This window comes from Urocitellus parryii, chromosome X, assembly GCF_045843805.1.
Source record: "Urocitellus parryii isolate mUroPar1 chromosome X, mUroPar1.hap1, whole genome shotgun sequence".
NCBI classification, from domain to species: Eukaryota; Metazoa; Chordata; class Mammalia; order Rodentia; family Sciuridae; genus Urocitellus; species Urocitellus parryii.
The window spans coordinates 117,232,055-117,258,716 of NC_135547.1; the positions used below are offsets into that span (position 1 = coordinate 117,232,055).

At 42.1% G+C, this 26,662-nt stretch overlaps 1 protein-coding gene across 1 annotated transcript in view; it reads left to right on the top strand.

Annotated features, from left to right (window-relative positions):
- Positions 1 to 4,788, top strand: part of Map7d2 (MAP7 domain containing 2) — a 104,599-nt gene extending 99,811 nt beyond the window's left edge. Inside the window, exons 15-17 of the mRNA XM_026405452.2 lie at positions 49 to 235; positions 2,635 to 2,907; positions 4,704 to 4,788. Coding sequence (XP_026261237.1) covers positions 49 to 235; positions 2,635 to 2,881 — 434 coding nt within the window. The 3' untranslated portion in view covers positions 2,882 to 2,907; positions 4,704 to 4,788. The remainder of the gene's footprint in view (positions 1 to 48; positions 236 to 2,634; positions 2,908 to 4,703) is intronic.
- The last annotated feature ends 21,874 nt before the right edge of the window (positions 4,789 to 26,662 follow it).

The following is a 26,662-nucleotide window of genomic DNA, read 5'->3' on the forward strand; positions in this document are numbered from 1 at the left end:
TCGTTTTGTATATTTTATGATTCACGAAAGGACTTTGTTCTTGATCAGAAATCAATGGATTGAACACCTGCCAGGAGGTTAATGCTGTGGGGCGCGCTGCCCCAGAAACTTTTCCACGAGATGTTTTTTCTAATGGGCTTAAACCAGTTGGGGCATTTGTTCATCTGGATGCCCTTGATGGGAAATCAAACAGTCTGGATGATTCAACCGAAGAAGTTCAGTCTATGGATGTGAGGTATGTCAATTTCTTTTACATATACACTTCATCTCTTTTCCAAACACCACCACTGTCTTTTAGTTTGTTTCTCCATCTTTTATACAATACAATAACCTAAATCAGATCTGGTTGACATTATAGGAAAGCTATCAATGATATAATACTATTATCTCGAACTAGGCTCCCTAGAAGCAGAGCCTGGGCATGTGATTTAGCAGGGGAGGATTCTCAGGAGGAGTGGGCAGAAGGGAAGGCACTAAGTAAGGATGTGTTCTCAGACAGTAGCATAGGAGCTCTGCAGGATGAATTTCCACCAGAGAGTTGTTCAGTTGAGATATGGTATTTGTACCACTGTATCCATCAGTTATTTACTGTGGGTTTCTTGGCTAGGGGATACAGGACCATGATCATGGGGGTGCCTGTCAGCTAAAGGAAGTTGTCCAGAGAAATAGTGGCAATTTTGAGTGTTTAGGAGCCAGCCCTCTGTGTCTGGGGGGATAGATGCACCTATAGGAAAAGGGGACCTTGCCAGGATCTACAAGATTCCCTGTGTCCAGAGTGATGTGTCTCCACAAGTAAACTTGTCATTGCAGACTTGATAAAGGAACTAAATTGCTTTCAGATCCTAAAAATCTAAGGAATTCATAAACTTGTATCATTTTTGTAGATGACATCATCTGGCAAATTAATCCCAGATAAAAGAATCTATTGGTATGAGATTGAGGCAGAGGCATTGGAGTGGACAACTTTTGGTAGGGTAGTTGGAGTAAGGGTTGACTCTTTGTATTAGGAGAGTGTGACAATATTTTGTAAAAGCACTACCAGAGCTCCAACCTGCCAGTTTACCTTCTGTCCTTGACTGTCAGTTCTCTGCTTAGTCTGGAGGTGGGGTTCCTGTAACACTAATCGTCAATATTCCACTCATCCTCACAGGGCTCAAGCTAGATATGTGAAATCCAGGACATCATCAGTAGAGAAAATCCTGTGTAGAATGGTAGCAGGGCCCCTCAGTCCTCACCTGGGTCTTCCCATCCCTCACCACCATCATGGCAGGCTTCTCCTAGTTGGTGCCACTCTGTCCCCAGCAGAAAACAACTAAGGCAATCTGAAGGGTTAACCCAACATATTCCACCCACATATTGAGCCAGCTGTGTTTATTCTTTAATGTCTTGTTAGGGGAGGGAAGGGAATAAGATGTGGCACCTCTGACCAGAGTTCAAGAAAGTAAAGGGGCTTATCATACTATGTTCTCACTTAGAGAGTGATGTGACCTTGGTGGATACACCCGAACTTGTGGTATCATTTTCTCCTCTTTTCTCTGACCAGTTTAAATGCAGGGGATGGAGGTGGGGAAAGATGAAGATGAAGCAGGATGTTTCTGTTTAATGAGGCAGTTTTCCCAGACTTCAAACACCAGGGGTGGTTGTAGGTCAGCTGTTGCCCCTTAACTGGGCTCAGGTGTGAGGGAGGTGGCTCCACTGAGCTTCTGCAGTTCAACTGGTTTTTCTTGATTCATCTGTAAGATCTCATCAAGGAAGAAAAGAAGAGCCTGGCAGCAACCTTACTGTGGCTATTAAAGGACTCCTGGGACATATCCTCAATTCCCAGCCCACCACTCTTCTGGGCCTGGATTTGCTCCTTTGCTAGGCCTATAGCAGACAGCAGCAGTGCAACTCCTTCCATATCTAGGAAGAGAGGGAGGAGGGAGAGGGAGGAGGTGGGTGGGGGGTTCAGCTGAGCAAACTGATTAAGTCAGGATTTAGAAAAGAAGCAGTGAGATTGATTCAGCAGGTGACTAGATGGATGCACCCCAACTCCTTGAGCACACACCACACCACATCACATGGTTCTCCATGAACTCTTCCCAACACAGTCACATTCATATTCACAGGAACCCTGAGAGGGAGAGATTACTGTTCTTCCCATTTTATAGGGGTGGAAACTAAATCCAGGGAAGGAAAAGCAGCTTGCCCAGGGCAGCACTGCTAGAAAGGCAGCACAAGGAGCCCCAGTGTTAATTAGAGCCCTTCCTTAGTTCACTTTTGGTATTTGCTTTCTGTTTGTTCTATTCTGAAAGTTCTGGAAGGACCTTGCTACCCTGTAGTAAAGTGTCAGTGCCTGTAGGTTTTTTTTCCTTTCACTCCTTGGGCAGCATAAGCTTGGCCTGCACATCTTGTTTGGTCTACTTCCCTTGTTCTCATCCACAGAGGCCTGTGCCTACCCACTTCTCAGACTTGAACTTGTGTATTTTTTTATGATGTGTTACACATAAACTGTCTCTACATTTATCTTTTCTACAAGAGTGTAATAAAATATTACAAATAGAATGAAGCACATTAACATAGTGTGCTTAGTTCTCATGTTCTCTCTCCTCTCCCTCCATCTGTCTCTCCCTATCTCTCCTTCATCTCTTCTAGTCCTGTTTCCAAAGAAGAACTTATCTCCATCCCAGAATTTTCACCAGTGAGTGAAATGATTCCTGGGATGTCTCTGGACCAAAATGGAACTGGTAATGCCCGAGCACTTCAAGATCTCTTAGATTTCACTGGTCCCCCGTTCCCCAAGAGATCCAGTGAAAATCTCAGCCTGGATGACTGTAACAAAAACCTTATTGAAGGATTTAACAGTCCTGGCCAAGAAACTACTCTGAACTCCTTCTGTTGACAAATACAACATCCCTTTAATGAAAGGTACAGTCTTTTGATGATACTCTAAATCCTTACCTTCCCAACTAGAGTGTGTGAAGATAGGATAAACATCACTCAGCCTTCTGGATGACTAATTTTATTTGCAAAATACAAACACAAATATGGTATATACTATAGCATATATGAAAAATGCTATGAAATTCAAGGAATTTCTTCCTGTGGGAGCCTCCAGTGCCATGCCTTGCCTGATTCATAGACCCTATTGTTCTGGGGAGTAAGTGGGAAGGGAAGGTTTGATTGCCAGTTGTTTCAAGTAGCACCTTCTTCAGAGGTAAGGAGAAAATGCTCTTAAAATATTACAAGGTGGTAAAATGAACTTCTCTTCCTTCATCATTCATATACATTGATGAGTGTTAGGCCAAATGCTTGGCTCTTCTCTAGACCCTTTCTGGATTCTTCCAAAACAGAGGCATCTGTTCCTAGATCATACCTGAGGGAGTAAGAGGAAAGAGCTACAGGTTGTGCACTGAAAGTTTTTCCCCTACCCTTGACCTTTTTTCTTGTCAAAGCACTCTAGAGGCTCTTTTCTTTCTTTTTTTTTTTTTTGTGTGTGTGTGTGGTTGTGTGTGTGCCACAGATTGAACCCAGGGTCACCGAACTATACCCTAACCCCTCTCATTTGAGTAGGAATATACTTAGATACACACATTTCATATTTGATTTACTTAAATTTGGGACTTATTTGTTTTGAATAATGAAAACAAAATACGATCTAGCACCAAATCCTTTCACAACTTAATTCGTATCACACCTCTTGCTATTTCCCCCCCCCCTTTTTTTTTTTTTGGTGTGTATGTGGTACTGGAGATTGAACATATTAGGCAACCAGTTTTAGCTCAAATGTTTTTATATTCTCTGCATTCTTTCACTTTATTTTCTTTGATGCTCCACTCCTGTAACATAATTTGATGTCTAAAATGATTTGGTCCAACCTTTTTGTTTTTCCCATCCAAGTACTAATCAGGCTCTACCCCGCTTAGCTTCCAAGATCAAACGAGACGGGGCATGTTCGGAGTGGTGTACCATAGACTTCTTGTTATTTCTGAAATGAGGTAACAGGTTGGGGAAGCCACATGGCTGAGGTCATTGTATTTTGTTTGCTTATTTCCACCTGACCTCAGCTCTTGCCTGTAGATAAGAACTTTAGGGTCCCTGCCTCTTGATTCTTGGAAAAGCAGCTGCAGTCATTTGACACATGAGATGAGGTGATTGACAGGTCATTTCTCTTTATACGTATATATTTTTTAGTTGTAGATAGACACAATACCTTTATTTTATTTAGTTTTATGTGATGCTGAGGATTGAACCCAGCACCTCACATTTGTGAGGCAAGCACTCTATCTCTGAGCTCCAACCCCATACTGACAGATCACTTCTAGAGTAAACTATGTCCCTAGTTTGGAGAAGAAGCTGCTTTCTTGGACCCTTAAAACACTAATTTCACCTGAACATTGTTTCCTTGACAGTTTCACGGCTTAGTATTTATTAAGAGGCTTCTTTTGTCATTAGCATACCTTGACTTTAATAAGCTTTTCTTAAGTTGGTTTACCTCACTGTCCAGTAAAGAACAGAAAATCCACAAAACATCTGAAGGTTTTAGGACACTCTCACATAAGGAAAATTTGACCAACCTAAAAAAAATTGTCCTGTGCAAAATGCAGCAGTATTTCTGCTGAGAAATACTGAATGAGCCAAGGAAAACCTAAACCTAATTACCAAGTGCAAAATACTTGGTTTCTGCATTGGTCTCACCTGGCTTTGTTTTTGAATTGATACAGGTGGTGTTTGGAAAACCTGTGAAGTTCCCGGTAGTCAAATCAGCTGCCGGTCATCTGAAGAAGCTTCTGTCACCCTTTAAGCTGGATTCCAAATTATTAGATCAGAATGTAACTGTATTCCTAGGTAGTCAAACCCTGGCCTCTCATGGTAGAAACCTAGAGGCTTTTGCCTTGTTGGGCTTTAGCAATGTTTCATTTTACAGTTCTACTTATGAGCTTCAGCTGCTGCTAAAACACTTCCTGTCCTTCTGTATTATCATAGTGATCCTCTGAATAACCTGAATGATGCTGGTTCAGAAGTTCATTCCATGACCAGTCTCATGCCCAGAGTTGGAGCACATATTATACATTTAGATGTCTCCTCTTGTAAAATATTCTAGACATTTACCCAAACTCTAGTTAAAACATGTATTCAGCTTGGGCTGCACATCTCCCTTTGTTTATAAGGAAAAGAAATTCTGGAGTTTTCTCCCCCTCTGGGGTTTCTCTGTTTGAAAGTACTATGAAGAAGTCTTTTTTATTAATAAGCTTTCCCACCTGCATTGCCCTACATTATACTCTTTTGGGGGTTAATGTAATAAGTGTGTTTGAGTAAGGAAGCATTAAATGGTCCGTAATAATTTCTGTTGTCTTATGCATATTTGTTTGTACATGGACATCTTTGATGTCATACCTTAAAATCTCCAAACTGAAGTCACTCCAAACCATGAGTGACTTTCCAACTAAATTATGCATCTCATGTACAGGTGGTTGGTTTTCATGTTTTTGCTATTGTTTTTGTATCGTATCTTGGGAGTTTTCTCGGTTTGCTCCTGTGTTTGCCCAACTATAATAAATCCAGGCACAAATAAAAATCATAGTGCTCTGAAATAAGGGGGCCTCCACTTGGTCCCAGGACATCACTGTAATAGACTTTAACATGAAAAAATCTGAATGGGAAAAATGACACTAGAATGTATACGCCACACATTTTATGCCATATAATGCTGTGTTTTCTTAATTTCATTTCCTGTGGAAAAATGTGACTCAGATTAAAATGACCTTTTCTTCTTTGAAACTTTATTTTGACTTGTACAATAAGAGGTTTGGAAAGATTTATAATTCTGAGAGAGGTTTGCAATCAGGAGACATAAAGATATCTCAATAGCAATCGTATTCATGTGCTTTTAAAGCTAGCTACAGTTTAAGAGTTTATTAGTTATGGAAACTGTGTATGTTTGTGTATGTGTATATACTAAATAAAATACATGCCTCTAATAATGCAGTTCTATTGATCTTGATGAATACCAGGGCGAAAATCCCTTTTATGACAAGCACACAGAAAATGATAGCATGGTCTGACTTTCAAAAAATGCCTAGCCATCTTTCTTACAACTTTATTTTGCTAGAAATCTATGCAGTTGTGATCTGTTGTACCTCACAGAACCATTGTGACTGGTGATGCCTCATGTGCATGATGTGAACATTCTGTTTAATGTGAAATACATTTTCATCGAAGAGTCTGGTGGCCTGCTAGTGTTTTGTTTGTATAAGCCCAATGAAGAAATTTGCTGAAATCAAACCAGGTTTTCTAAACCCACGCAACCATGTGGGAAAAAACCCAAATCCTATATGGATGTCCTTTCCTTGTCCAGCTTGTTAGAAAATCTTTTGCTGTCAATGCCAAGTGAAGCCAACTGTGGAAATAAATTTAAGTGATAGCCTGTCCCTAGAACATGATGAACTTCTGAGTAATGTTGCTGTGCTTTCATCCAAACACTGTGATGCCAGGCATTTCTGGTTAACTAAGATAGTTAAATTTGGTATTATCTATTATATGAGTACTTCACTTAGCAATTGGCACTTAAACAAAATTACAGTGGGAATGTTGACTCTTATGTGTTGGAGGGGTACTAATGATTGAACCCAGAGGTGCTCTTTGACTGAGGTACATCCCAGCCTTTTTTTTTTCTCTCGCTAACTTGTCCATGCTAGCCTCAAACTTGTGAGTTGCTGGGGTTACAGATTGACTGTTATTTTCAAGGAACCCAGACCAGATTTTCTTATCTAATTCGCAGGCTCATTCACTATCTGGGAGACAGCATCAATCTAGACCAGGAGCTAGGTAGACAGGAACTAGAATTAGAAACTCTCATGGTAACTTGGGCGCCATCTCTGAAGCTGAGGGTTCAGTATGCTAATAGAGCTTCTAGTCAGGGCACAGGAGAAGACACTTAACTAATTTCATTTTCAGGCTTCTGACAGCATTAGAAGTAGTTTATGTCAGGAGTTCTTGCCCTAGGGCCTACAGTGGTTGTGTAAATGCAATTGCTATTTTGTGAACATTGTAAATTTTTTTCTTAGTAAATACAAGTTTGCTATTAGTCAAATACTTTCATAAACTGGATTTAGAAAGCAAACATGATGTAAAAAACTAGTTTCCAGAGTTCCATTTTGTTAGGGCATATAACAGGTTGACTTAACATTCCTACTCATTTTTAGGAAGCATGATTATGAAACAAAGTGAAGTAAGAACTCTTAGAAGCCAGAAATCTTTACAGATACTCCCTTTCCCCCAAGGAAACCAAGAGAAATAACTGAAAAACTCATTGAATAATTATATAGGGAGGCAAGTATTAAAAATCAATAGTTTTCTTATCCATTAGCAATAAACAGGAAATAGATCCCAACAAAACCCATAAAATTCCTAGAAATAACAAACAATACTGAAATTTGACCAGGCAATGTGATAATAGATAGAAATGAGAAGACCTATGCATGCAAAGAAGGCTAATAGTGACACAACTGTCCAGTCGATGTTTTTGTTTTTGTTTTTTTTTTTTTTTGGCAGCTTGAAAATAGAATTGCAGTTCATATAAGAAAACTAACAAAGCCAAGAAATTTATGAGTTTTTTTAAAGGGGAGAATTTCCTCAGCAAATAGTAAAAATACATAATTCTTATGTAACAAACAGTGAAGTCTGACAGAGAAATAGAATTTAGAATAGCAGGAGAGTTAAGAAATATTCAAGATACATAAGAATTTAATGCCTAGAGAACCTGCAGATTGACCATTTGTATATGTAGAAAGGTAGCAGGTGGCTTAGTGTCTCCTGAGGGCTCAGCTGAGTTTAAACTATAATGGAGTGGGGATAAGAGCCCAGAAGTCACAGGAAAAGATAAGGACAGCAGAATCCAAGCTGTTCTTACCAGTTAGGGTTCAAGGTAATTCAAGTCAGGGACAAAAATTTAGATGGAAGGTTTGGGGGCAGCCTCTAAAAGATCCTGAACTGCCTGGTGCACCAGGATGTGCTGTGTTCTCAGGAGGTCAGCTTTGTGGGGAGCAGTGGACCTCTGCTTGCCAAGCTTCATACTTCTTTGCAGACTTCTTTACCATGATGAGAGGCAGCATATACTGAGTTCCTGTAGTACACATGATGGTTCTAAGGCTTCTCCATGCCATGAGGTAGGTATGAGAGGGTAACTTCCCCAAGGACACACAGATGGAACTTGGCAGAGCAGTGTTTGACTCTTAAGACCCCAGCCTTGGTGACCTCAAGGGAGGTAGACAGGTTGTTCTGCCCCCAAACACAGCCCCCAAACACATCCCCTGTGGGGATCCTAATTCTGAGTGTGCCTTAAAAAATATTGAGGGCTGGGTTGTAGCTCAGTGGTAGAGTACTTGTCTATCATGTGTGAGGCACTAGGTTTGATTCTTAGCACCACATATAAATATTAAATAAAGGTCCATCAACAACTAAAAAAGTATTCTAAAAAATTATTGAGATATAATTCACATAAAATTCACCCTTTTAAAGTATATAATTCGATGTTTCTTTAGTATATTCACAAAGTTGTGCAATCATCGCCACTAATTCTAGAATACTTTCATCTAAGTATGTTTTTTCAAGAGTCCATTAGCCATATAGCAGAGCATGGCTTTATCAGCCATTAGTTCAAGTTCTCATTACACCTGGAGGCAAGAACATGGAATTTGAAAATAGTACTCCCTGAGGCAGTCTCTTCCCCTTTTCATTCCAATTTGCTACATAAATAATGGGATAAAATGCCAAATGGGCTCACTTATCAGGCACCAAGCACAGGCCTCCTATGATGAAGAGAGACATATTAGGTGAAACTATGATTTAAAATGCTTTGAGATGCCAGGAACCATGGCATACACCTGTAATTGCAACAACTTGGGAGGCTGAGGCAGGAAGATTGCAAGTTCAAGGCCAGCCTGGGCAACTTATAGAGACCCTCAATAACAGCCAGACCTTGTCTCCAAAAGAGAAGGGGTTTGGGGATGTAACTCAGTGATAAAGCACCCTGTGTCCAGTCCCTCTCCTCACCCCCCCAAAAGAGAAAAGAAATATCCTGAGCCTTTAGAGACATGGCATTTTAAATTTTTATTTAAGCCATTAAATTTTGGGCTTATTGTTTTTATACAACAATAGGTAATAAAAACCTAATATTTAAGATAAATTGTTACTAATACTTTCCAAGCAAACTCTTAATTTGGGGGGGGTTAGGGGGTATGGGGGATTGAACTCAGGGACACTCAACCACTGAGTCACATCCCCAGCCCTATTTTGTATTTTATTTTTATTTTTTTAATATCTATTTTTTAGTTTTACGTGGACACAGTATCTTTATTTTACATTTATGTGGTGCTGAAGATCGAACCCAGCGCTTTGTGTATGCTAGGTGAACGCTCTACCACTGAGCCACAACCCCAACCCCTATTTTGTATTTTATTTAGAGACAAGTTCTCTCACTGAGTTGCTTAGTGCCTTGCTGTTGCTGAGGCTGGCTTTGAACTTGAGATCCTCCTGCCTCAGCCTCCTGAATCGCTTGGATTACAGGGCTGCACTACCATGCTTGGCTTAATTCTCAATGGAAATAGAAATATTAGAGTTCAAGTAAATTCTTTTTCCTTTATAAGAAAACAAATTCCAGCCAGGCTATGTGGTGTATGGCTGGCATCCCAGCAATTCAGGAGGTCTATACAGGAGGACCCCAAGTTTAAGGCCACCCTTAGCAACTTAGCTGTCTCAAAACAAAAACTAAAAAGGGCTGGGGATGTAGCTCAAAGGTGAAGTGCCCCTGGGTTCAATCCTCAGTACAAAAACAAAAAATAGGACTATAGTGTAGTTAAGTAGTAGACCATATGCTTACCATCCATGACACCCTGGGCTTGATCTTCAGAAACCCCCCTCCCCCCCCAAAAAAAGCCAACGCTTTCCAGTGTTCTGAGTAAGGACTGAAGTCTTGCTGAAATTCAGCATGGCACAATGGAAGAACACCTGACCAGAAGTCAGGAAAAATCCTACCAGCTTGGAACTTGGCAGTGGCACGACAAGCTAAAAGCCAGGTGGGAGAGCTATGTACCCTGTGTGGGCAATGGGGCAGTGCATTGTAAGTGGAGAATCTTTTTGTATTAGAGCTTTATAGTTATTCATAGTAGTTGGGTTCATCACAACAAACTCATTCATGAATGGAAATCTGTTTCAGTTCATCACTGCCCCCTTTATCCTGTTTTTCCCACGTATCCTCCCTCCCCTCTCCCGTTCTCCTTCCTCTACTTGACTTCCTTTCATTCATCTATTAACTTATATTTGATTGGTTCTTTATATTATCCTATCCTCCCTCTTTCCTTTATTTTACTCTTAACTTCTTCATATGAGAGAAAACATTCAACCTTTGAGTCTTGAGTTTGGCTTATTTCACTTAGCATGATACTCTCCATTTCCATCCATTTACTGGCAAATGCCCTAATTTCATTTTTTTATGGCTGAGTAGAACTCCTGTGTGGTGTGTGTGTGTGTGTGTGTGTGTGTAAAAAAAAATAATTTTTAATCTATTCATCTATTGATGGGCATCTGGGTTGATTTCATAATTTAGCTATTGTGACTTGTGTTGCTATAAACATTGAGGTGGCTGTATTGCTATAGTATGCCAATTTTACACCTTTGAGGGAAATACCAAGGAGTTGAATAGCTGGGTCATATGGTAGTTCTGTTAAGAGACAGACAGATGAGGGTGGTGGGAACACAAGGTTACAAGAATCATTCTATCAAATGGGCCTACTGTGCTGACCTCCACATGCTTTCTTTGCCAAAAAGCAATTTACCTACAGCCCTGCCTGGCCTAAGTGGACAGGATATGTCACATTCCTTAGCAAACTACCTGTTATCTGCAAGGAGATGCAGGCAAGAAACAACTTTGATAAGAGGAACCCAAATTACTTTGAAGGAAGAGACTTTTGTGACTCTTTTCACAGACCAGATCCCAGAAGATAAGAATAATTCCTCCTAATCATAAAACCTGTGAAAATGATTAAGAATCCAATTAGAACCACTCGGGTCACGGTGTGAAAGAGTTGTCATGGCACTGAGGACTTGAAAGCCTGATGTAATCTTGCTGTCAGTCAAATTCAAGAGGTATACCTGGGTGCGACTCTGGAAACTTCCCTGGGATCCCTAATAAAACTGGAGTGCAGGAGAGATGCATTGTCTCTCTTCCAAAAGGACCCACTCTCTCCCTGGAGAGTGTCCCCTTTCATTTTTCCTATCCCTTCACTAAACTGTTGCTCTGAGCAACATGTCTGAAATCTTTCTGACTCGATCACAAGAATTGGGGTTTGAAGAAGGGGGGTTTTCATGTTGCCTCAATTTTCCAGAAGGCCCCAACTCTGTAACAGTTCCATCCCTAGTTTTTACTTTGTTCCCCAGAACCTCCCCAGCATTTATTACTGTTCATATTCTTGATCATTGCCATTCTAACAAGAGTGAGACTTTTTTTTTCCAAGATCAATTTGTTTTATTTTTATGTGGTGCTGAGAACTGAACTCAGTGCCTCGCACGTGCTAGGTGAGCACTCTACCGCTGAGCCACAACCCCAGCCCATTTTTTGTTGTTGTTTTAAGGAGAGAGATTTTTAATAGTAATAAACCCCACTAAAAGTTGACCTGCCTTTTATCAACCTGGGCCAGAAATTCTAATATGAGTAAGACAATCCTCCTTCCAGTGGAGCAGACCTCTCCTACCCAGCTTTCATCTTGGTAATACCACTGGATCTCATAAAGTTTACGCCTCTGAGCTTGAATTTCACACTCTGCAAAATGACAAAGCTGATCTATGTCTGAAAGGTCTTCGAGCTCTAAAATCCTATGACTCTCAAAACAGCTGGCTCTGTGGGTGAACTTGTTCAAATTCATCTATTAATTTCCCAATTCCCTCAATCATTTGTTGAATACTTTCTATGTGTCATGTAGCAAGCAGTGTGCTGAGAAATGGAATGAGTAAATCATTCCATTTACCTGATTTACCCTTGGCCTCCCTAAAGAGCTCACAGAAGAGCCACTCTACATCCTCACCAGCCTCAAGTAGGCCTCCCAGACCAACAACCAGGGTGTTTTCTCACCTCCTCTCAAGTGTCCTCTTTGAACAGCAGATCGTTCAGATCCCCTCCCCCAGTGAAGAGGTATTTATGAGCATAACTTGTGCCCATAAGTAGCTCTTTTAACACTTATTCATCATTGCATCCTAGGGTCTAATATGGCCACTGGCTCTATAAGTGTTTCTGAATGAATGAATGACAAATTTAGAATGGGGGTTAATACCTGTCCAAAATACCTTACATAGTAAGTTCAACCATGTGAAATTGTTTTGACCTATAAAACAAATTTCATGTGGTTCCACCTAATACATATAAGTTTACAGAGAAGGACATGGGCTGTGTGCTGGATTTGTAATGGCAGGTGGACAGTGTCTACCTTGGAATTTCATCCTAGAAGTCTTATTACTCAAAGCTAAGAGGACCTTGCTATAAGCCAGTTGCATTTATATGTCAGTTCTTCACACAAGTCAGGGCAAAGTTGATCGTGGTTCTAAGGTTACCCCCTTCTCCCACTTTGATTTACCTGATGGCTGCTCTCTGACTTGTCCCCAGTGCTTCCAAGACTTGGGTGAAAGATTCCTACCTATGGTCACTTCTTTTCTTGGACATTTTGCCAAAATGTGTTCCTTGAAATTCTCTCTCTATTCTTGGAGACCTTGCCAAGGTCGGAAAAAATTGCCACTGCAGTCTGGCTGAGGACTCCCTGATAGCTTCGTGACAGGAGTAATGTAACTCAAAGCTGGAGATCCCTGGCTAAAGGTGAGTCATAGATATCTGCAAACTCCCTTGAAGTAGCCCACAAAGACCTGTACTTCTCCTGTTTCTTCTCTATCAACTCAAATTCATTTATTTTCTGCTGGGTATTTCTTAGCAAATCATTATTCTGGTGCATGTCTAGATTCAGCACACACTGATACACTCCTCAGTCATGGACCTGCTACTCACTTTTCCCTTGGCTTCTCTGGTTGGCTTAAGTAGGCTGAATGAACTAAGTGAATCATTTTGCCAGTACCCAAAACAAAGCTCTGTGTCAATATCTGAAGAGCTCTCATTTTTATCACAAAAGTATGCATCTCTCCATCTTCTCCAACTCTTCTTCCATGGACTGTAATTCATCTACTTGGGTTGGACTTATCCCACTCAAGAGATGAAGCAGTTCCTGGGTACTCTTCTTTGTCATCTCCCAAGTTCAAACAGCCTGAATAGGTTTTTTATTTCAAAGTTATAGAGGTTTGCACAACTTGTATGGGGGCTCTAGGATTCCTCTGCCAGAAATGAAGCAGGAGGAAGAGCATCTGGATTCTGGAGGTTCCTGGGCCATCAAATTTGAATGTGGATTTGTGGAACTAGTATTACTCTTGCAATGGAAGAAAAATGACCCCTTGGTGAATGGGGTTGACTGCCTGTGTCCTTTACCTCTTTGATTTCCAAATCTAGGGTCTCTTTTGAATATTCTGAAGTCAGTCCTAGAGAGACACTGGCTCAGGATGAAATTCATATCTTTGTACCTTGAGGTCTTCTGGGTGCCAATAAACTCCTTTCTTAAAATTTTCTTGGGGCTGAGACTGTGATTCAGTGGTAGAGTGCTCGACTTGCATGTGTGAGGCACTGGGTTCGATCCTCAGCACCACATAAAAATAAATAAAGGTATTATGTCCATCTACAACTAAATTTTTTTAAATTTTTTTCTTCACTTCACATAGTTCCCTTTTTTTACATACCCATGAAGCTGAGTTTCCAAGGAGTCATTTCTCAAGGTATCAAGCTCAATGGGACAGGGGATTGGAAGATTAACTGCCTGAGTCAAGTTAGTCCATGGTTGGAGCACTCCATATCTTGGGGCCCATGGTGAGGCAGAACATCATGGTGGAAGGATGTAATGGAGAAAAGTTCAGTTTATGACTAGAGACATGGCTTTAACTGACCATTAAATTGGATGCGGGGTGACCTATAATGTGACTGTATTTCCTCTTGTGTTTCTGAAATGGAAGATGTTACTAATTGGACTCCATAGTAACAGCTGGCAGGGGGAGGGAAAAAGGGGGAGAAGTTCTCCCCTTCTCAGGCACTGTCCTTAAGGGTTAATTTGCCCAGAACATTGAAAGAAAAAGCTGTTTTGTGTGAACTTCTGCAGACTGTGAACTTCTGAGCCCCTTCCCCTACACACTGGGTATAAAGTTCTGAACTCGAGGTTCAGGGAGATTGATTGATTACAGCTAAAACTTTGCCCTCTGAACATGGCTACAGCCAAATAAATCTGTTTCCTGCTGTCTTTGGCATCTTGCCTCGTCTGTCCCCTTGACATTTTCACTGATATTTTGCCTCACCTCAGGTCCAAAGCTATGGAGTCAGCAGACCATTGACTGAGCTTCTGAAACTGGGAGCCAAAATAAACTTATCCTCTAAAAAGAAAAAAAAAAAAAAGAAGTCTCCTCTTCTAGGTGTTTCTCCTTTGCTAGCAAAGCAATAAACCTTCTTTTTTCTTTTTCTCAAAACCATGTCCTCATTATTGGATTGGCATTAGGGACAAGGACCAAAGCAAGAAATTTGGAGCCCAGGTGGGACCTGAGAGCACTTCCCACTCCAACTTTCTTGGGCAGTTCTGGCACTCCAAGCACCCCCACTTCAATGCAGAGGATACAAGGTGGGTGGTGAGTTTGTTGAGAGCCAACCACTGGAGAAATTGGTCCACGGTGTGAGTTTGCCTTGGACTGAACCAGAGGAGCTATTCCTGTAAGTAAAGGGAGGGACTGAGGGATCATCCCAGCAGCTGCCAAAGCTCTTTTTGCTTCTGGGGCCTTCTCCCTGAACTGCACAAGTTGCTCCATCATTGTTTACTTTGAGAAAAAAACTCAGGAAAGTTGCAACAGCTTTGGCCATTTGCATGATCCCTGCCCTATGTATGCCTTTTCCAGTCACCTGCCATCTGCCACTGTAGACCTCTGGACTGCTCTGATGCTGAATGCCCTTAACTGTACATGCCCCATCTGATAGAGATCAAGGACTTTAGGTTACTTCCCCTAACTTCACCCCCTTTCAACAGGAAGCAGCTTGGAGATGTTGTCACCCACTTTCCATAGAAATGGAAGTTATAAATTGACAGTAAGGAAATGTAATAGGGGCTCACTTGATGCTTTGACTATATCCCTTGTCACTTTGAATCTTCTGTGTTTTTTTTTCCTTTTCCCAACCTTCTTCTCCCTGACCTCCTCCTTGATCTTCTTCTCCCTGATCTTCTTTCCCCTAACCTTCTTCCTCCATGATCTTTTCCCTGATCTTTTTCCTGATCTCTCCTCTCTAATTTCATTTTCTATGAATCACCTCTTTAAAACCCCCTGTTCCTGCTGATGGGCAGAATCAGCCTTTGGGCAGGAGTCTCCTGAGTTTCTTCTTTGCTAACAAAGCAATAGACCTTCTTTTTCCTTTTCTAAAAAAAAAAAAAAGAAGAAGAAGAAGAAGTAGTTTTCTATATTCTTGTCAGGTCTTTTGGTCACAGTTATGCAAAGCTGATTCTTTCTCTCTCTCTCTCTCTCTCTCTCTCTCTCTCTCTCACACACACACACACACACACACACACACACACAGACACGCACACGCACACACCTCAAGCATTCTGGATATACTTTATGTATGCTAAATGGTCTCAGAGTCCCCAGAGAACCTGCCTTGAGTCAATTAGGAATTGTGCTGAGGGCTTTAAATGCATTATCTCTTAAATCTTCATCCCAATTGGCAATAGAAACAGATAACAAACCTTAAATAGGGAGGAATGTTACCATTCTAGCTTCTCTACAAGAGAGAGACTCAGGCCAATCTCCCTCAGGCTAAGTCATTAGTCCAAAGTCACACAGGGGTAGGAAGTGCTGAGCTGCATTCCAATGAAGCCAAGGTTTCTTTGGAGCCTGAGCTTTCCCTGGCCCACCCCAGCATAAAGCTCTTGTCCGGGGAAATCAAGCAGACCCAAAACTAGAAGTTAGTCTACACAGCTTTGCTAGTTTCCCAAACTATCTTCTCAACTAGATTCCCTCACTAGAAGTGTTGCTGACTTTGCAAATCCTTGAGAATCTTCTGCTGAAGGCATTTAATCCATTTTTGTATTGCCCTTTCCAGCAGAATATGGCACCTTTTGTCCAGGGACACAAGAGTTGGTATGAGACTTTTTTGCCCTCATCCAAGAGGCAACTCATTCATAACTGTTCATTTATTAAGCAAATAGCAGTGTATACTTTCTCCATGCTAAGTGTTTTGCTAATGGAAGATTTATGTCTTTTCTATCAAAGTTAAACTCATAATGCAACATAGGCATATTTATTGTAACTTAAATTTCACTTATATAATGGAGCCATCTTAAGTTAGGGAACAATGTGTCTTAGGTCTTGATTGGTTCAAATTCTCCTCCTGGCATCTCCTGGAGAGGTAATATATTTAATCTGTCCATTGGGGCAGATGCAGAGAGGCCAGGATATGGAGGACAGGAGGGCCACTGATGTACAACAACAGGAGATGGAGATTTTGTGGATCCTCCTGATCCTTTCTCCTCAGTAGGTGATTCTTTAAGATTTTCTCTCTTCATGGCAGATATCATAGCTAAGTCTACTTTACATTTTTGGCATAATTTGGGGTTTTCCCTTAGGGCAAAGACAACCTGGACATATGGCACCTCACACCATTTCCCTTCCCTTTTGCAAAATTTATCAAGCTGTAAAATTGTATTAAAATTGATACTTCCCTCTGGTGGCCAGGATTCTCCATCAGGGAGTTTGTATTGAGGCCAGGCCTGGCGGCAGAAGAAAATTAGGCACTTTTTCTTGAGTGTCTGTGGGTCAAACTTATCCCAATTTTTCAATATGCAGTAAATGATGTACCTACCATACTGGAGAGAGAAGCTCCCATCTGAGAAGAAAAAAAAAATAGGACTCAGGCACCCACGCCGGAGAAAACTGTTCTCATTAGGGATGTCTCCCTAAGCTTGAGCTTCCTTACAGTCCAGAAAACCCGTCCCTTACCTTGCTTTGCCAAGGGTGTTTCTGGTCCCCTTTGGCAAAGTGCTAGGGTCCCAGTTTGCCCTGTGCCAGAGACTCTGGAAGAATTCAGACTTAAGGGCTTTACTGCTTTCCTCCTTGCCACTATAAAACCCACAACAAAAGAGAATTGCCCATTCTTCTTGTTGCCTTCTTGCCTCGTAAAGTAAAGGAATCTCCTGAGGGTGAGGGAGATCTACTGGTTGTAAGGCATATAGCAGTTTCTTTCGGAAGGACTCCTGGAAGAGTCGATTCTAAAAATGCCTCCCTCTAGCAGCTTAAAGAGAACACAGCACATTTTAAACATCGGAGCAGTAATGCAAAATTTTAAAACAGACTAGTGCAAGTTACCTATGCACGTGAGGGGAACCTGGGCAACTTTTATTAATTATCCCATGTCTTTCTCAGTCCTACAACCTGAATTGCTAGTTTTTCTGACCAATGAAGGAACCATACGGAGGCAGATGTAATTGGGGCTTTCCCTCAGTTCCATTCATCTACCGATCCCCCTAGATACCCCTTAGGGCTGTTGAGAGGGGGTTCAAGAGAAAGGAACCTTAGGAATACGTCTGAGTGTAGCCCAGACCAGAATTCCAGAGTTGTCCCAAACTCCTTCCTCCACCTCCACACATCCAAGGCAAATCGGGATTAGGAACACCGTGTACTCACACCAATTGCTCTCCGGGCCCAGACAGAAAAGTGGGAAGCAGCTTTGGCAGAACCCAACATGCCTGCTCTGTATGGAACAGGTGATTGAGAGCTGCCTAGGCCAGGAAACCTCTCACCCAAGTCTTGAAGAGTGGCGGCTGCACTAATTGCATTTAAGTAGTCGTCGGGTGCCCACATCATCCTCCAGAAAGAAAGAGAGAGAAAGATGCACCTCAGACAGACGTGGGGTGCATGGAGAGGTGCTTACCTCTGTGTAGATCTTGGTGGGACCTCCAATCTGTTACCGCTGTTTACTGGTGATGAGTCCTTGCTTCCCTGAAAGCTGAAGTATAACACCAGAGAAGCACGCCAGGCAAGTGTAGAGTGGAAAGTTAAAAACTTTATTAAAGGATAGCAGAAAAGACTTTTCCTGGAGGAAGAAGGGGACCCAAAAGGTGGAATCCATGGAAGGGGGAGGTCTTCCTTCTTTTATAGCTAAGGTCTTCTTTCAGCTTTCCCACCCTCCTGTCCTTGGTTTCTCATTACCTTGCAGTTTTAGAATGCAGGTGGGAAGGCCCAAAAGGTGGGAGATAGGTGGGCTGGAGGAGTAATCTGGGCAAGAAGGGCCTGGGGCAGCTTTTGGATTAGCAGCTCCATGTTCCTGGGAGCTACTTCATTAATATTTCCTTGGGATGGGCTATGAGCCTTGGGAACATTAACATTTCAATTTCCCCAAGTGCTGCTCTGGTTTCCTGGATTCCATTCTCAATAATGGCCTCCATTTTATTCATCTTAGTTGATATTAGACCTAATTTAAATAACTACACTAACTACCTATCTTTAAATTTGGCTTCACCTTGGTATTTCTAACACTAGGGATGGGGATGGAGCAGACAAAAAAACTTGATATTGACCTCAACCTCCTAGAATTTATACTCTAGTAGGGAAGAGAGACAGTAGACAAATAAATTAAGAAATTATTTGCAATTGTGATGTGCTTGAAGGCCAGGTCTGTTGCTACTCAATTTTGAATTATTAGTTTGAGACATTTGCAAGATTCTTTTATTAATATTAATCAAATTAATATCACTATTAAGCCCTATGATAGCAGGATTGCCATAGTCCTACCACCCAATGCAGATGCTTAGCAAATATTTGTGAGTAATACACACAGTTGTTACTATAGGAAATCTATGAATTAAAATCCATGACCTCTTTCTGCCAGACTCACATATTATCATGAGATGAAGGCCTCAGTGACTCTGGTTTTTGTATTTGCTATTCAATCTCCAGCACCTACAACAGCACAGGTCACAGAGTAGACACATGATAAATCCTTGTTGAATGATTGTTTTGTTGTTGTTAATTGAGACTAGGTATACCTATTTGGATGGTTCTGCACATACAGCAGAAAGTGGTTTCAATATTAAGGATATTTATTGGGCTGGGGATGTGGCTCAAGCGGTAGCGCACTGGCCTGGCATGCCTGCGGCCTGGGTTCGATCCTCAGCACCACATACCAACAAAGATGTTGTGTCCGCCGAGAACTAAAAAATAAATATTAAAAATTTTCTCTCTCTCTCTCTCTCTCTCTCTAAAAAAAAATTTAAAAAAAAGGAAAAAAAGGATATTTATCACACATAACCAACTCCAATTGCAACCCAATGACATCAGGATTCTGAGGTAGCAACTCTTGGTTTAAGGTCCTTGCTTAGCATCTGGAGAGCCATCTTAAGTGACAGCCACCATTTTAAGGAAAATGTTTCACTTTCCTGCTCAAGGGCCTTTCTGAGAAAGCTTCACCACTACCCAATACCAACCCAACCCTTAATCGCCTGCATTAGGAACAGCCCATATTAGGATCCACCCAGCTCTGATTCTTGAATCTCCCCCATAAAGGTCCCAGAACTCAAGCCTGTTTTGCCTCTCTCTTCTATAGAGAGATGGCCTTATTTGTCACCTCTGGCAAATAAACTCTCGTGTGTATCTCTGCCTGGTCTCCGTCTTTCATTTCTGGCTTACTCATCTCTCATTCCTTGCTTTCCCTTCATTTTGGTGCCGAAACCTGGAATAGGGTTCCCCAGGTGCCCGCTCCCCTCTTTAAGGGTCACTGAGCTTCCCTGGGCCCCAATCTGAATTCCATTGTGGGACCAGACCCTCCATTCTGCCAAACGCCCTCTCTGCACCCACTACTAGACATTTCAGGTAAGACTCCTGTCTCTGGTCAACCTAAATGTCCTATGGGTCCCGGGAATTGACCATTGATCACTGGCACTCCCAGGGTCACTGTGTGGTTGGGGGCACCCCCAGGCACAGCTTTCACAGCTACGGCTGATCCCTACTGTCAACCAGGTCTATAGGTGGGCTTTTATTTGGGACCTGAGTTTTGAGAAAAAAAAAAAACATGAAGGTGATTAGGAGTTGTTTCTGGTGAGACTACCTCTCAACTCAGCCGTGGGTTATTCTCTATGGGCTTCTGCTCCTACTACATAGTTCCAGCCGGTGACAAAGTGCCTCTATGGGCTCCTGCCCCAATGCTTACACAGTGGTGGTGACGACCCCTGAGCGTAACCATCTTCTTGACTAGGTGATACTAGAGACTGGGGGATGCCCCACCTCTGAACTCACCTCCTACGTCTCACCATGGGTGTCTCCTCATCCATTCCCTCCCATAGTTCCCTAGGCTGCCTCCTGGCTAACTTAGTTTCTCTCTCTCTCACCAGGACCTAAACCCCCCAAAACATAACCACTTGTGCAATCAGATCTGGCCTCAGTATCCTTTGGATAATGACTCTAAATGGCCACTGAATGGCACTCTAGATCCCAATATTATCCGGGATCTTTTCAACTATTGTGAGCATTGGGGAAAGTGGAAAGAAATATCATATGTTCTGGCCTTCTCCTCTCTACGTTCTAGGCTCTCTCTATTCAACTTTTTCTCTCCTGCTCAAGTCCTCTTAGCTCTCACCTCCCCTATGCCTGCTTTCAAAGGGACGGAAGATCCTACTCCAACTCCTTCTCCAGCAGATGAGCCCCCGCCATACCATAATTATCTTTCTAATGAAGTCTCCACAGTAACTGTCCCCTTGGCCCCTCCACCTTTCTCTCCTCCTGCCACATGCTCACAGGCTGCTGCTGCCCAACACACATCTGTGTCCTCTACATGAGGTAGCTGGGGTAGATGGTGTAATCCAGGTTCATATGCCTTTGTTTTTGTCAGATCTTTCACAGATAGAAACGCGGCTTGGGTCTTATACTTCAAGCCCCACCACATATATCAAAGAGTTTCAATATCTGACCCAATCATATGATCTGATCTTCCACGATGTCCATATGATCTTTTCTAACATCCTCCTGCCCGAGAAGTGCAGGTGAGTTTGGAAGCAAGCTAGAAATTACGCTGATGAGGTACATCAGACCTCCCCTGCCCATCCAATTGGCACTGAAGCAGTCCCTAATCTGGACTCCAATTGGGATTATAATCCACCTGGAGGGGTAACTAGTAGAAACCAATTCATTACTTGCTTCATTAGAGGACTTAGAAAGGTAGCCCATAAGGGTATAAATTATGAAAGGCTCCAGGAAATCTTCCAAGATACGAATGAAAACCCTTCAACCTTTTTAGACCACCTGACCAAGGCTTTATTACAATATACTAATCTGGACCCTGAAACTCCAGATGGGAGACAGCTACTAATGACCTACATTTTCTCCCAGAGTTTCCCCCGATAATAAGGCCAAACTAAGGTGCCTTGAAAGGGGGCCCCTAAGCTGAAGTTCTGAGAATGGTCCTTAAGGTATATAAGAGGAGAGACAAGGCCTGGAAGCAGAAATATCAGATGCTCACTCAAGCCATCCGTCCAGCCTTAGCATCTGTCCCTGTTTCCACTGGCCCACAGAAGGGTACCCTGGGACTGCTCAGACCCTGTTTTAAATGTGGTCATATGGGTCTCTGGGCTCATATATGTCCTAAGCCTTGCAAGCCTCTGGGCCCTTGTCCTAAATGCCATTAGAAGGGATGCTGAGCTGTTGACTGTTCCCTAGCCTATAGTGTCTCCCAGCCATCCAGCCCTTCTGGTTCCCCTTTCCAACTCTTAGGACTGGCTGCAGAGGACTGACGAGGCCCAGGTCCCCATAACCCAACCACTACCATCACTCCGCGGAACCCAGGGTAACTATGCATATTTCAGGTCCGCCTGTCTTCTTCCTCCTAGTCACCAGGGCGACATATTCAGTCCTCAAGGAGTTCTGGGAGCCTACTACCAACCCTTACAGACACCTTGCCTTGTTTGCACTTTTGGTTCTCTAATTTTTACCCATTCCTTTTTGGTCATTCCACAGTGCCCTGTCCCCCTTATGGGAAGGGACATCCTTACAAAGTTGGAGGCCATGCTTTTCTTGTCCCCTCATATATGCTTCTATTCAGTCTCGCCTGCCGCTCCCCTGATCCTCACCCTTACCTTAGGACCATCCCCTATTCTGTCTGCCAGTGACTTCCCGTTACCCCCTTCTGAGGTGGACCCTACTGTCTGGGATGTTTCAAGTCCTTCTATCGCCTCACACCATGAGCCCATTCACATCCATCTCAATGTGCAGGCTTTCTCCTTTCTCCTTTCTTCACTCTTAAGTCTTAAGTCTTCCCTTTGCTCCTCTTGCTTCCCTGCCTCTTGCTTCTCCTTACCACTAAAGCTCTGGATTCCTCCAGAGACCCTACTTCTAGACAAACAAGGGAAAAGCCCTAGGCAGCAATCTCCCTGACCAAGGCCACACTAAAGCTAATGTCGAAATACAGACTCAGAAGGCTTGATAGGAGACCTAAGGGAAAAAAAGTTTCAATTTAACTTTCCCCTTGCCTACCAACCTTGGCCGCAGCCTCTCTACTCATTAACAAGTCAAAGAAACTCACCTTAGGGGCTCCATTCACTATCCTGGCTTCCCCATCACCTAAAGGAACTCCTCACCTACAAAGGCTTACATTCCTTACCCCCACTTACTTTCCACAGGTGCTCACCTTTAAAACCTACTATTCTCCTCCCTGCTCCTAAGAACTCCTCCACCTCTTCTCCTCTTACCCATTCATGCATTGAAACTCTGGAGGAGCTTCCTTCCAGGAAGGAAGGCCCCTTGCTCCAGGCAACATATACATGGTTCACAGATGGCTCCTCCTTCCTTCAGGAGGGATTTTGTTGGGCAGGGTATGCTATAGTCTCTCTAATCTCAGTTACAGAAGTGGCTCCCCTCCCCAATAATACATCCAGTTGAGGTTGAACTTGTTGCCCTCATCAGAGACTTCACTTTGGCAAAGGAAACCTCCCTCAAAGTCTACACTGACTCTAAATATGCTTTTCACATACTTCTCTCCCACTCTGCTATTTGGAAGGAGTGTGGATTTCTTACCACCAAAGGAACTTGTATTACTAATGCCCCCTTTATCTCCGATCTTCACACCTCAAAGCTTCCTACTGCCATTGGAACTGAAGGAGGGCAGCTAAGTAACCCCCTTCTCCAGTGGGCACTATCTTTCCTGAACTTTCTCCTTGTCATAGGCCTTTTGCTAATGCTTGCCCCCTGCATCATTAGATTTATTCAAGACCAGATTCAAAGGATCTCTAACTAAACTATGAACCAGCTTCTGTTACAGGACTTTGAACACCCCTCACCAAAATTGGGCTGTCCAGAGTTAGCATCGCCTGGCACCTCTTGACAATCACCATTGCCTCAATGACACCCCACACCCCTAACAAGGGTCCAGACACTGCCCCTCCCCAGCAGGAAGAAGCTACATAAGATTGATCTACATCCCTGTCCCTTAAGGGGCCCAATAACAAACAAAAAAGGGGGTAATGTAAGGTTCTTGCTTAGCATCTGGATCACCATCTTAAGTGACAGCCGCCATCTTAAGAAAAAGTTTTGCTTTCCCACCCAAGGGCCTTTCTGAAAAAGGCTCACAACTCCCTCATACCACCCCAACACTTCACCTACATTAGGTCCTGCATTAGGACCTGCCCAGCTCTAATCCCTGAGCCTGCCCCATAAAAGTCACAGAACCCAAGCCTGTATTACCTCTCTCTGTCTATGGAGAAATATGCTTTATTTGTCAGATCTGACAAATAAACTCTTGTGTGTATCTCTGCCTAGTCTTTCATTTCTTGCTCACCTGTCTCCTGGTTCCTCACTTTCCTTTCAGTTTCAGAATATGAAATTTAGAAATAGTGTGAAACTAGAAGAGATAAAAGAAAGTTATAGGTATGGAAATACATTTTATTATGAAAATACATTTTATTATGAAAAATTAGAAGGCAAAAGAAATGTTTCTGTATGAGAAAGTGTTTTGTATGGTAAAGTAATATTCTTGTGCTAAAGACCAAGATGAAAGAGAGGACAAAACTAAGGATGTAAACAAATTGTACAATATCTAAACTGTAAAAAGTTTGTATTAAGCAAATCTCAAAAAGTTAGTATATGTGATTAAATTGACCCTTTCTCCCCCATATGTAGACCTGAGAGTACTCATGTCTCTGTTTTTACTTTTTTTTCCCTACTTATGTTTTGTGCTTCTGTTTTGAAACCAGAGTGCCCATGTTGTGCTATTTGTCATATCGAGTTTCTCCAAAGGAGCATTTTGGGAACATTCTCCATCCAGTAGGGAAGTCAAGGGATTTAAACCAAACCTTCTTTCCTCAAGAAACTGGGGGAGACAAATGGCAATGATGTGCACACCATCAGGAATTAATCATCTCGTTGAGGAAACCCTTGCATGGGACTTTCTAGAAGCTCAGTAGATTGTGACATTTGCCCAAAAGAGACTCTGGGGAACTTCTTTACCCTTCTTGCTGCTTTGGGGGAATCTCTCCTCCTACCATTCCCCTCCCCCACCCTGCTCCAACTCACATGTGGATGGTACTTTGAGGACCAGTGACTGTCAGGGTGATGGCTTGCTGGCCTGATCCCCCACTTTTCCATCCTAGAGTCACTAAAGTAGAAAATCCACATGGCATGTATATGTGTGAGGGTTGGGTCTATTAATAGGCGGGTCTTTAATTATTATTCTTGTTACTATTGGTGCTTACTTTCCCTGCTGTATACGGGGGTGGGTGGGGGGTCAGAATACAGGAATGTATATTTAGGTCATGTTAAATAAAATGACTGGGGGAAGGAGGGAAGAAATTAGGAACTGCAGTATGTCCTCACCCCAGGTATAAGAGTTCTTTCTCTCCCAGTACATAATGGGAAGTGTGTGCCTGAATGGCTCCTTCCCCATCTCTGAGGCATCACAGAATAACCTGAGCTGTGACCACTCCTAGCTCTCCTTGACATCTGGATATCTTGAAGCACTGCCTGTATGTTACGACATATATTTCTTTTGCTGAATGCTAATAAAATTCTGGGTTCAGGAGGGACCCCCAGTCACTAAAAAAAAAAAAAGTTAGTGTATGTGATTAAATTGACTATAATTAGCACCAATTAAAATTATTAGAATTTTAATGTGCTAATAGGAAGCAAACTCTGAATGTTGAAATGCTCTTATCTATCAAGATAATTTTCTTGTGTCTGTTAGGGGTTTTATTACTTACAGAAGCTAAGTCTTAAAAGAATTGGGGTTTGTACCTGTTTTTAAATCTTTTAAATGATTACTTCATAACTGGTTAAATAAACAACTATTATTTTGTGTTATTATAATATACTTGACACCCTAAATATATGTGACCAGAGTTATATATACTTCTGAGAAGCATGTTTGTCTGAGCCTTGTTTGCATGTTCTGTAAAAGTTTATAAAATGAAAGTTTGTGTAGGTTTACCAGCAAGATAATAATATATACTCTCTTTTATACGCTATATCTGACATAGAAGGGCCACACTGCCATTTGATGATCTATTTTATATGTGTTTGCTTTGACTAAGTCTATTTCTAATCATTAACACTGTTTCCTAAGCGTATAAGATATATAAGGCTACCCTTTGAATTTTGCTAGTACTGCTAACCCATACAGACTTTGTGATTATTATTACCATACAATTGAATTCTATATTTTAAAGTTAGTTAACATAAAGGTCAGGGGGATGAAAGGACTCTAAAGAACAGGAGGCCAACCAGTGCACATTCTGCAAAGAGGAGTATCATTGGAGAGGGAAATGTCCCTGATGCTTCTAAAGGAAGCTGCATGTGGTTGGCAAGACCCTTACCCATCCTGTCACATGGCACAACTGGTACAGCAAAAACTAAAGGAGCCAATAGACTCCTCAAATTCCCAAGTGTGATCCCTGGTATATCTCAGCTGACTCTAACAGTAGATAGGAAAGAGGTCAATTTTAATCACCTAGCAGGAGAGCATAACCCAAACACAGGCATACATGGGCATTAAACAAATAAGACAATGGTTCTTTTATTTGAGATGTATATTTGTGTCAGTCCTCCTGAAAGTAAGTAAAACTGGGAGGTTATAAAGGAAGGGTTTTTATATAGGAGTGCCTGATAAAGATCCCAAAAAGCTCTGTCAGAGTCACAAGTTTGTTTTGAATCAATTTGAGATCTATATGTGCTTTTTGTGTGTGTGGGGGGGGGGAGCTGGTATGTTTATTATGAACTACTGCTCAGACTCCCCTTCTAGAGTTTGCAATTCATCTACTTCCAGCCTGGTGACTTGATTTTAATCAAGACCTGGAAAGAAGACAAACTTCAACTGAGCTGGAAAGGATCTTACCAGTGATCCTGATCCCTGGGATGGCTATCCAGACTGCTAAAAAGGGGAGAACTCATTACCATGGACAATTTCCACCTCAAAAAGTTAATCTATCTAGGATAGATGACAATGCTAAAGGGTTCAATGGAAATGAAACCGAAAGGTATAAAAAGAAAAAGGGAGGATTTTTGAGAAATAGAAAGTCCAGTGGTCCATTTTCAGAATTTA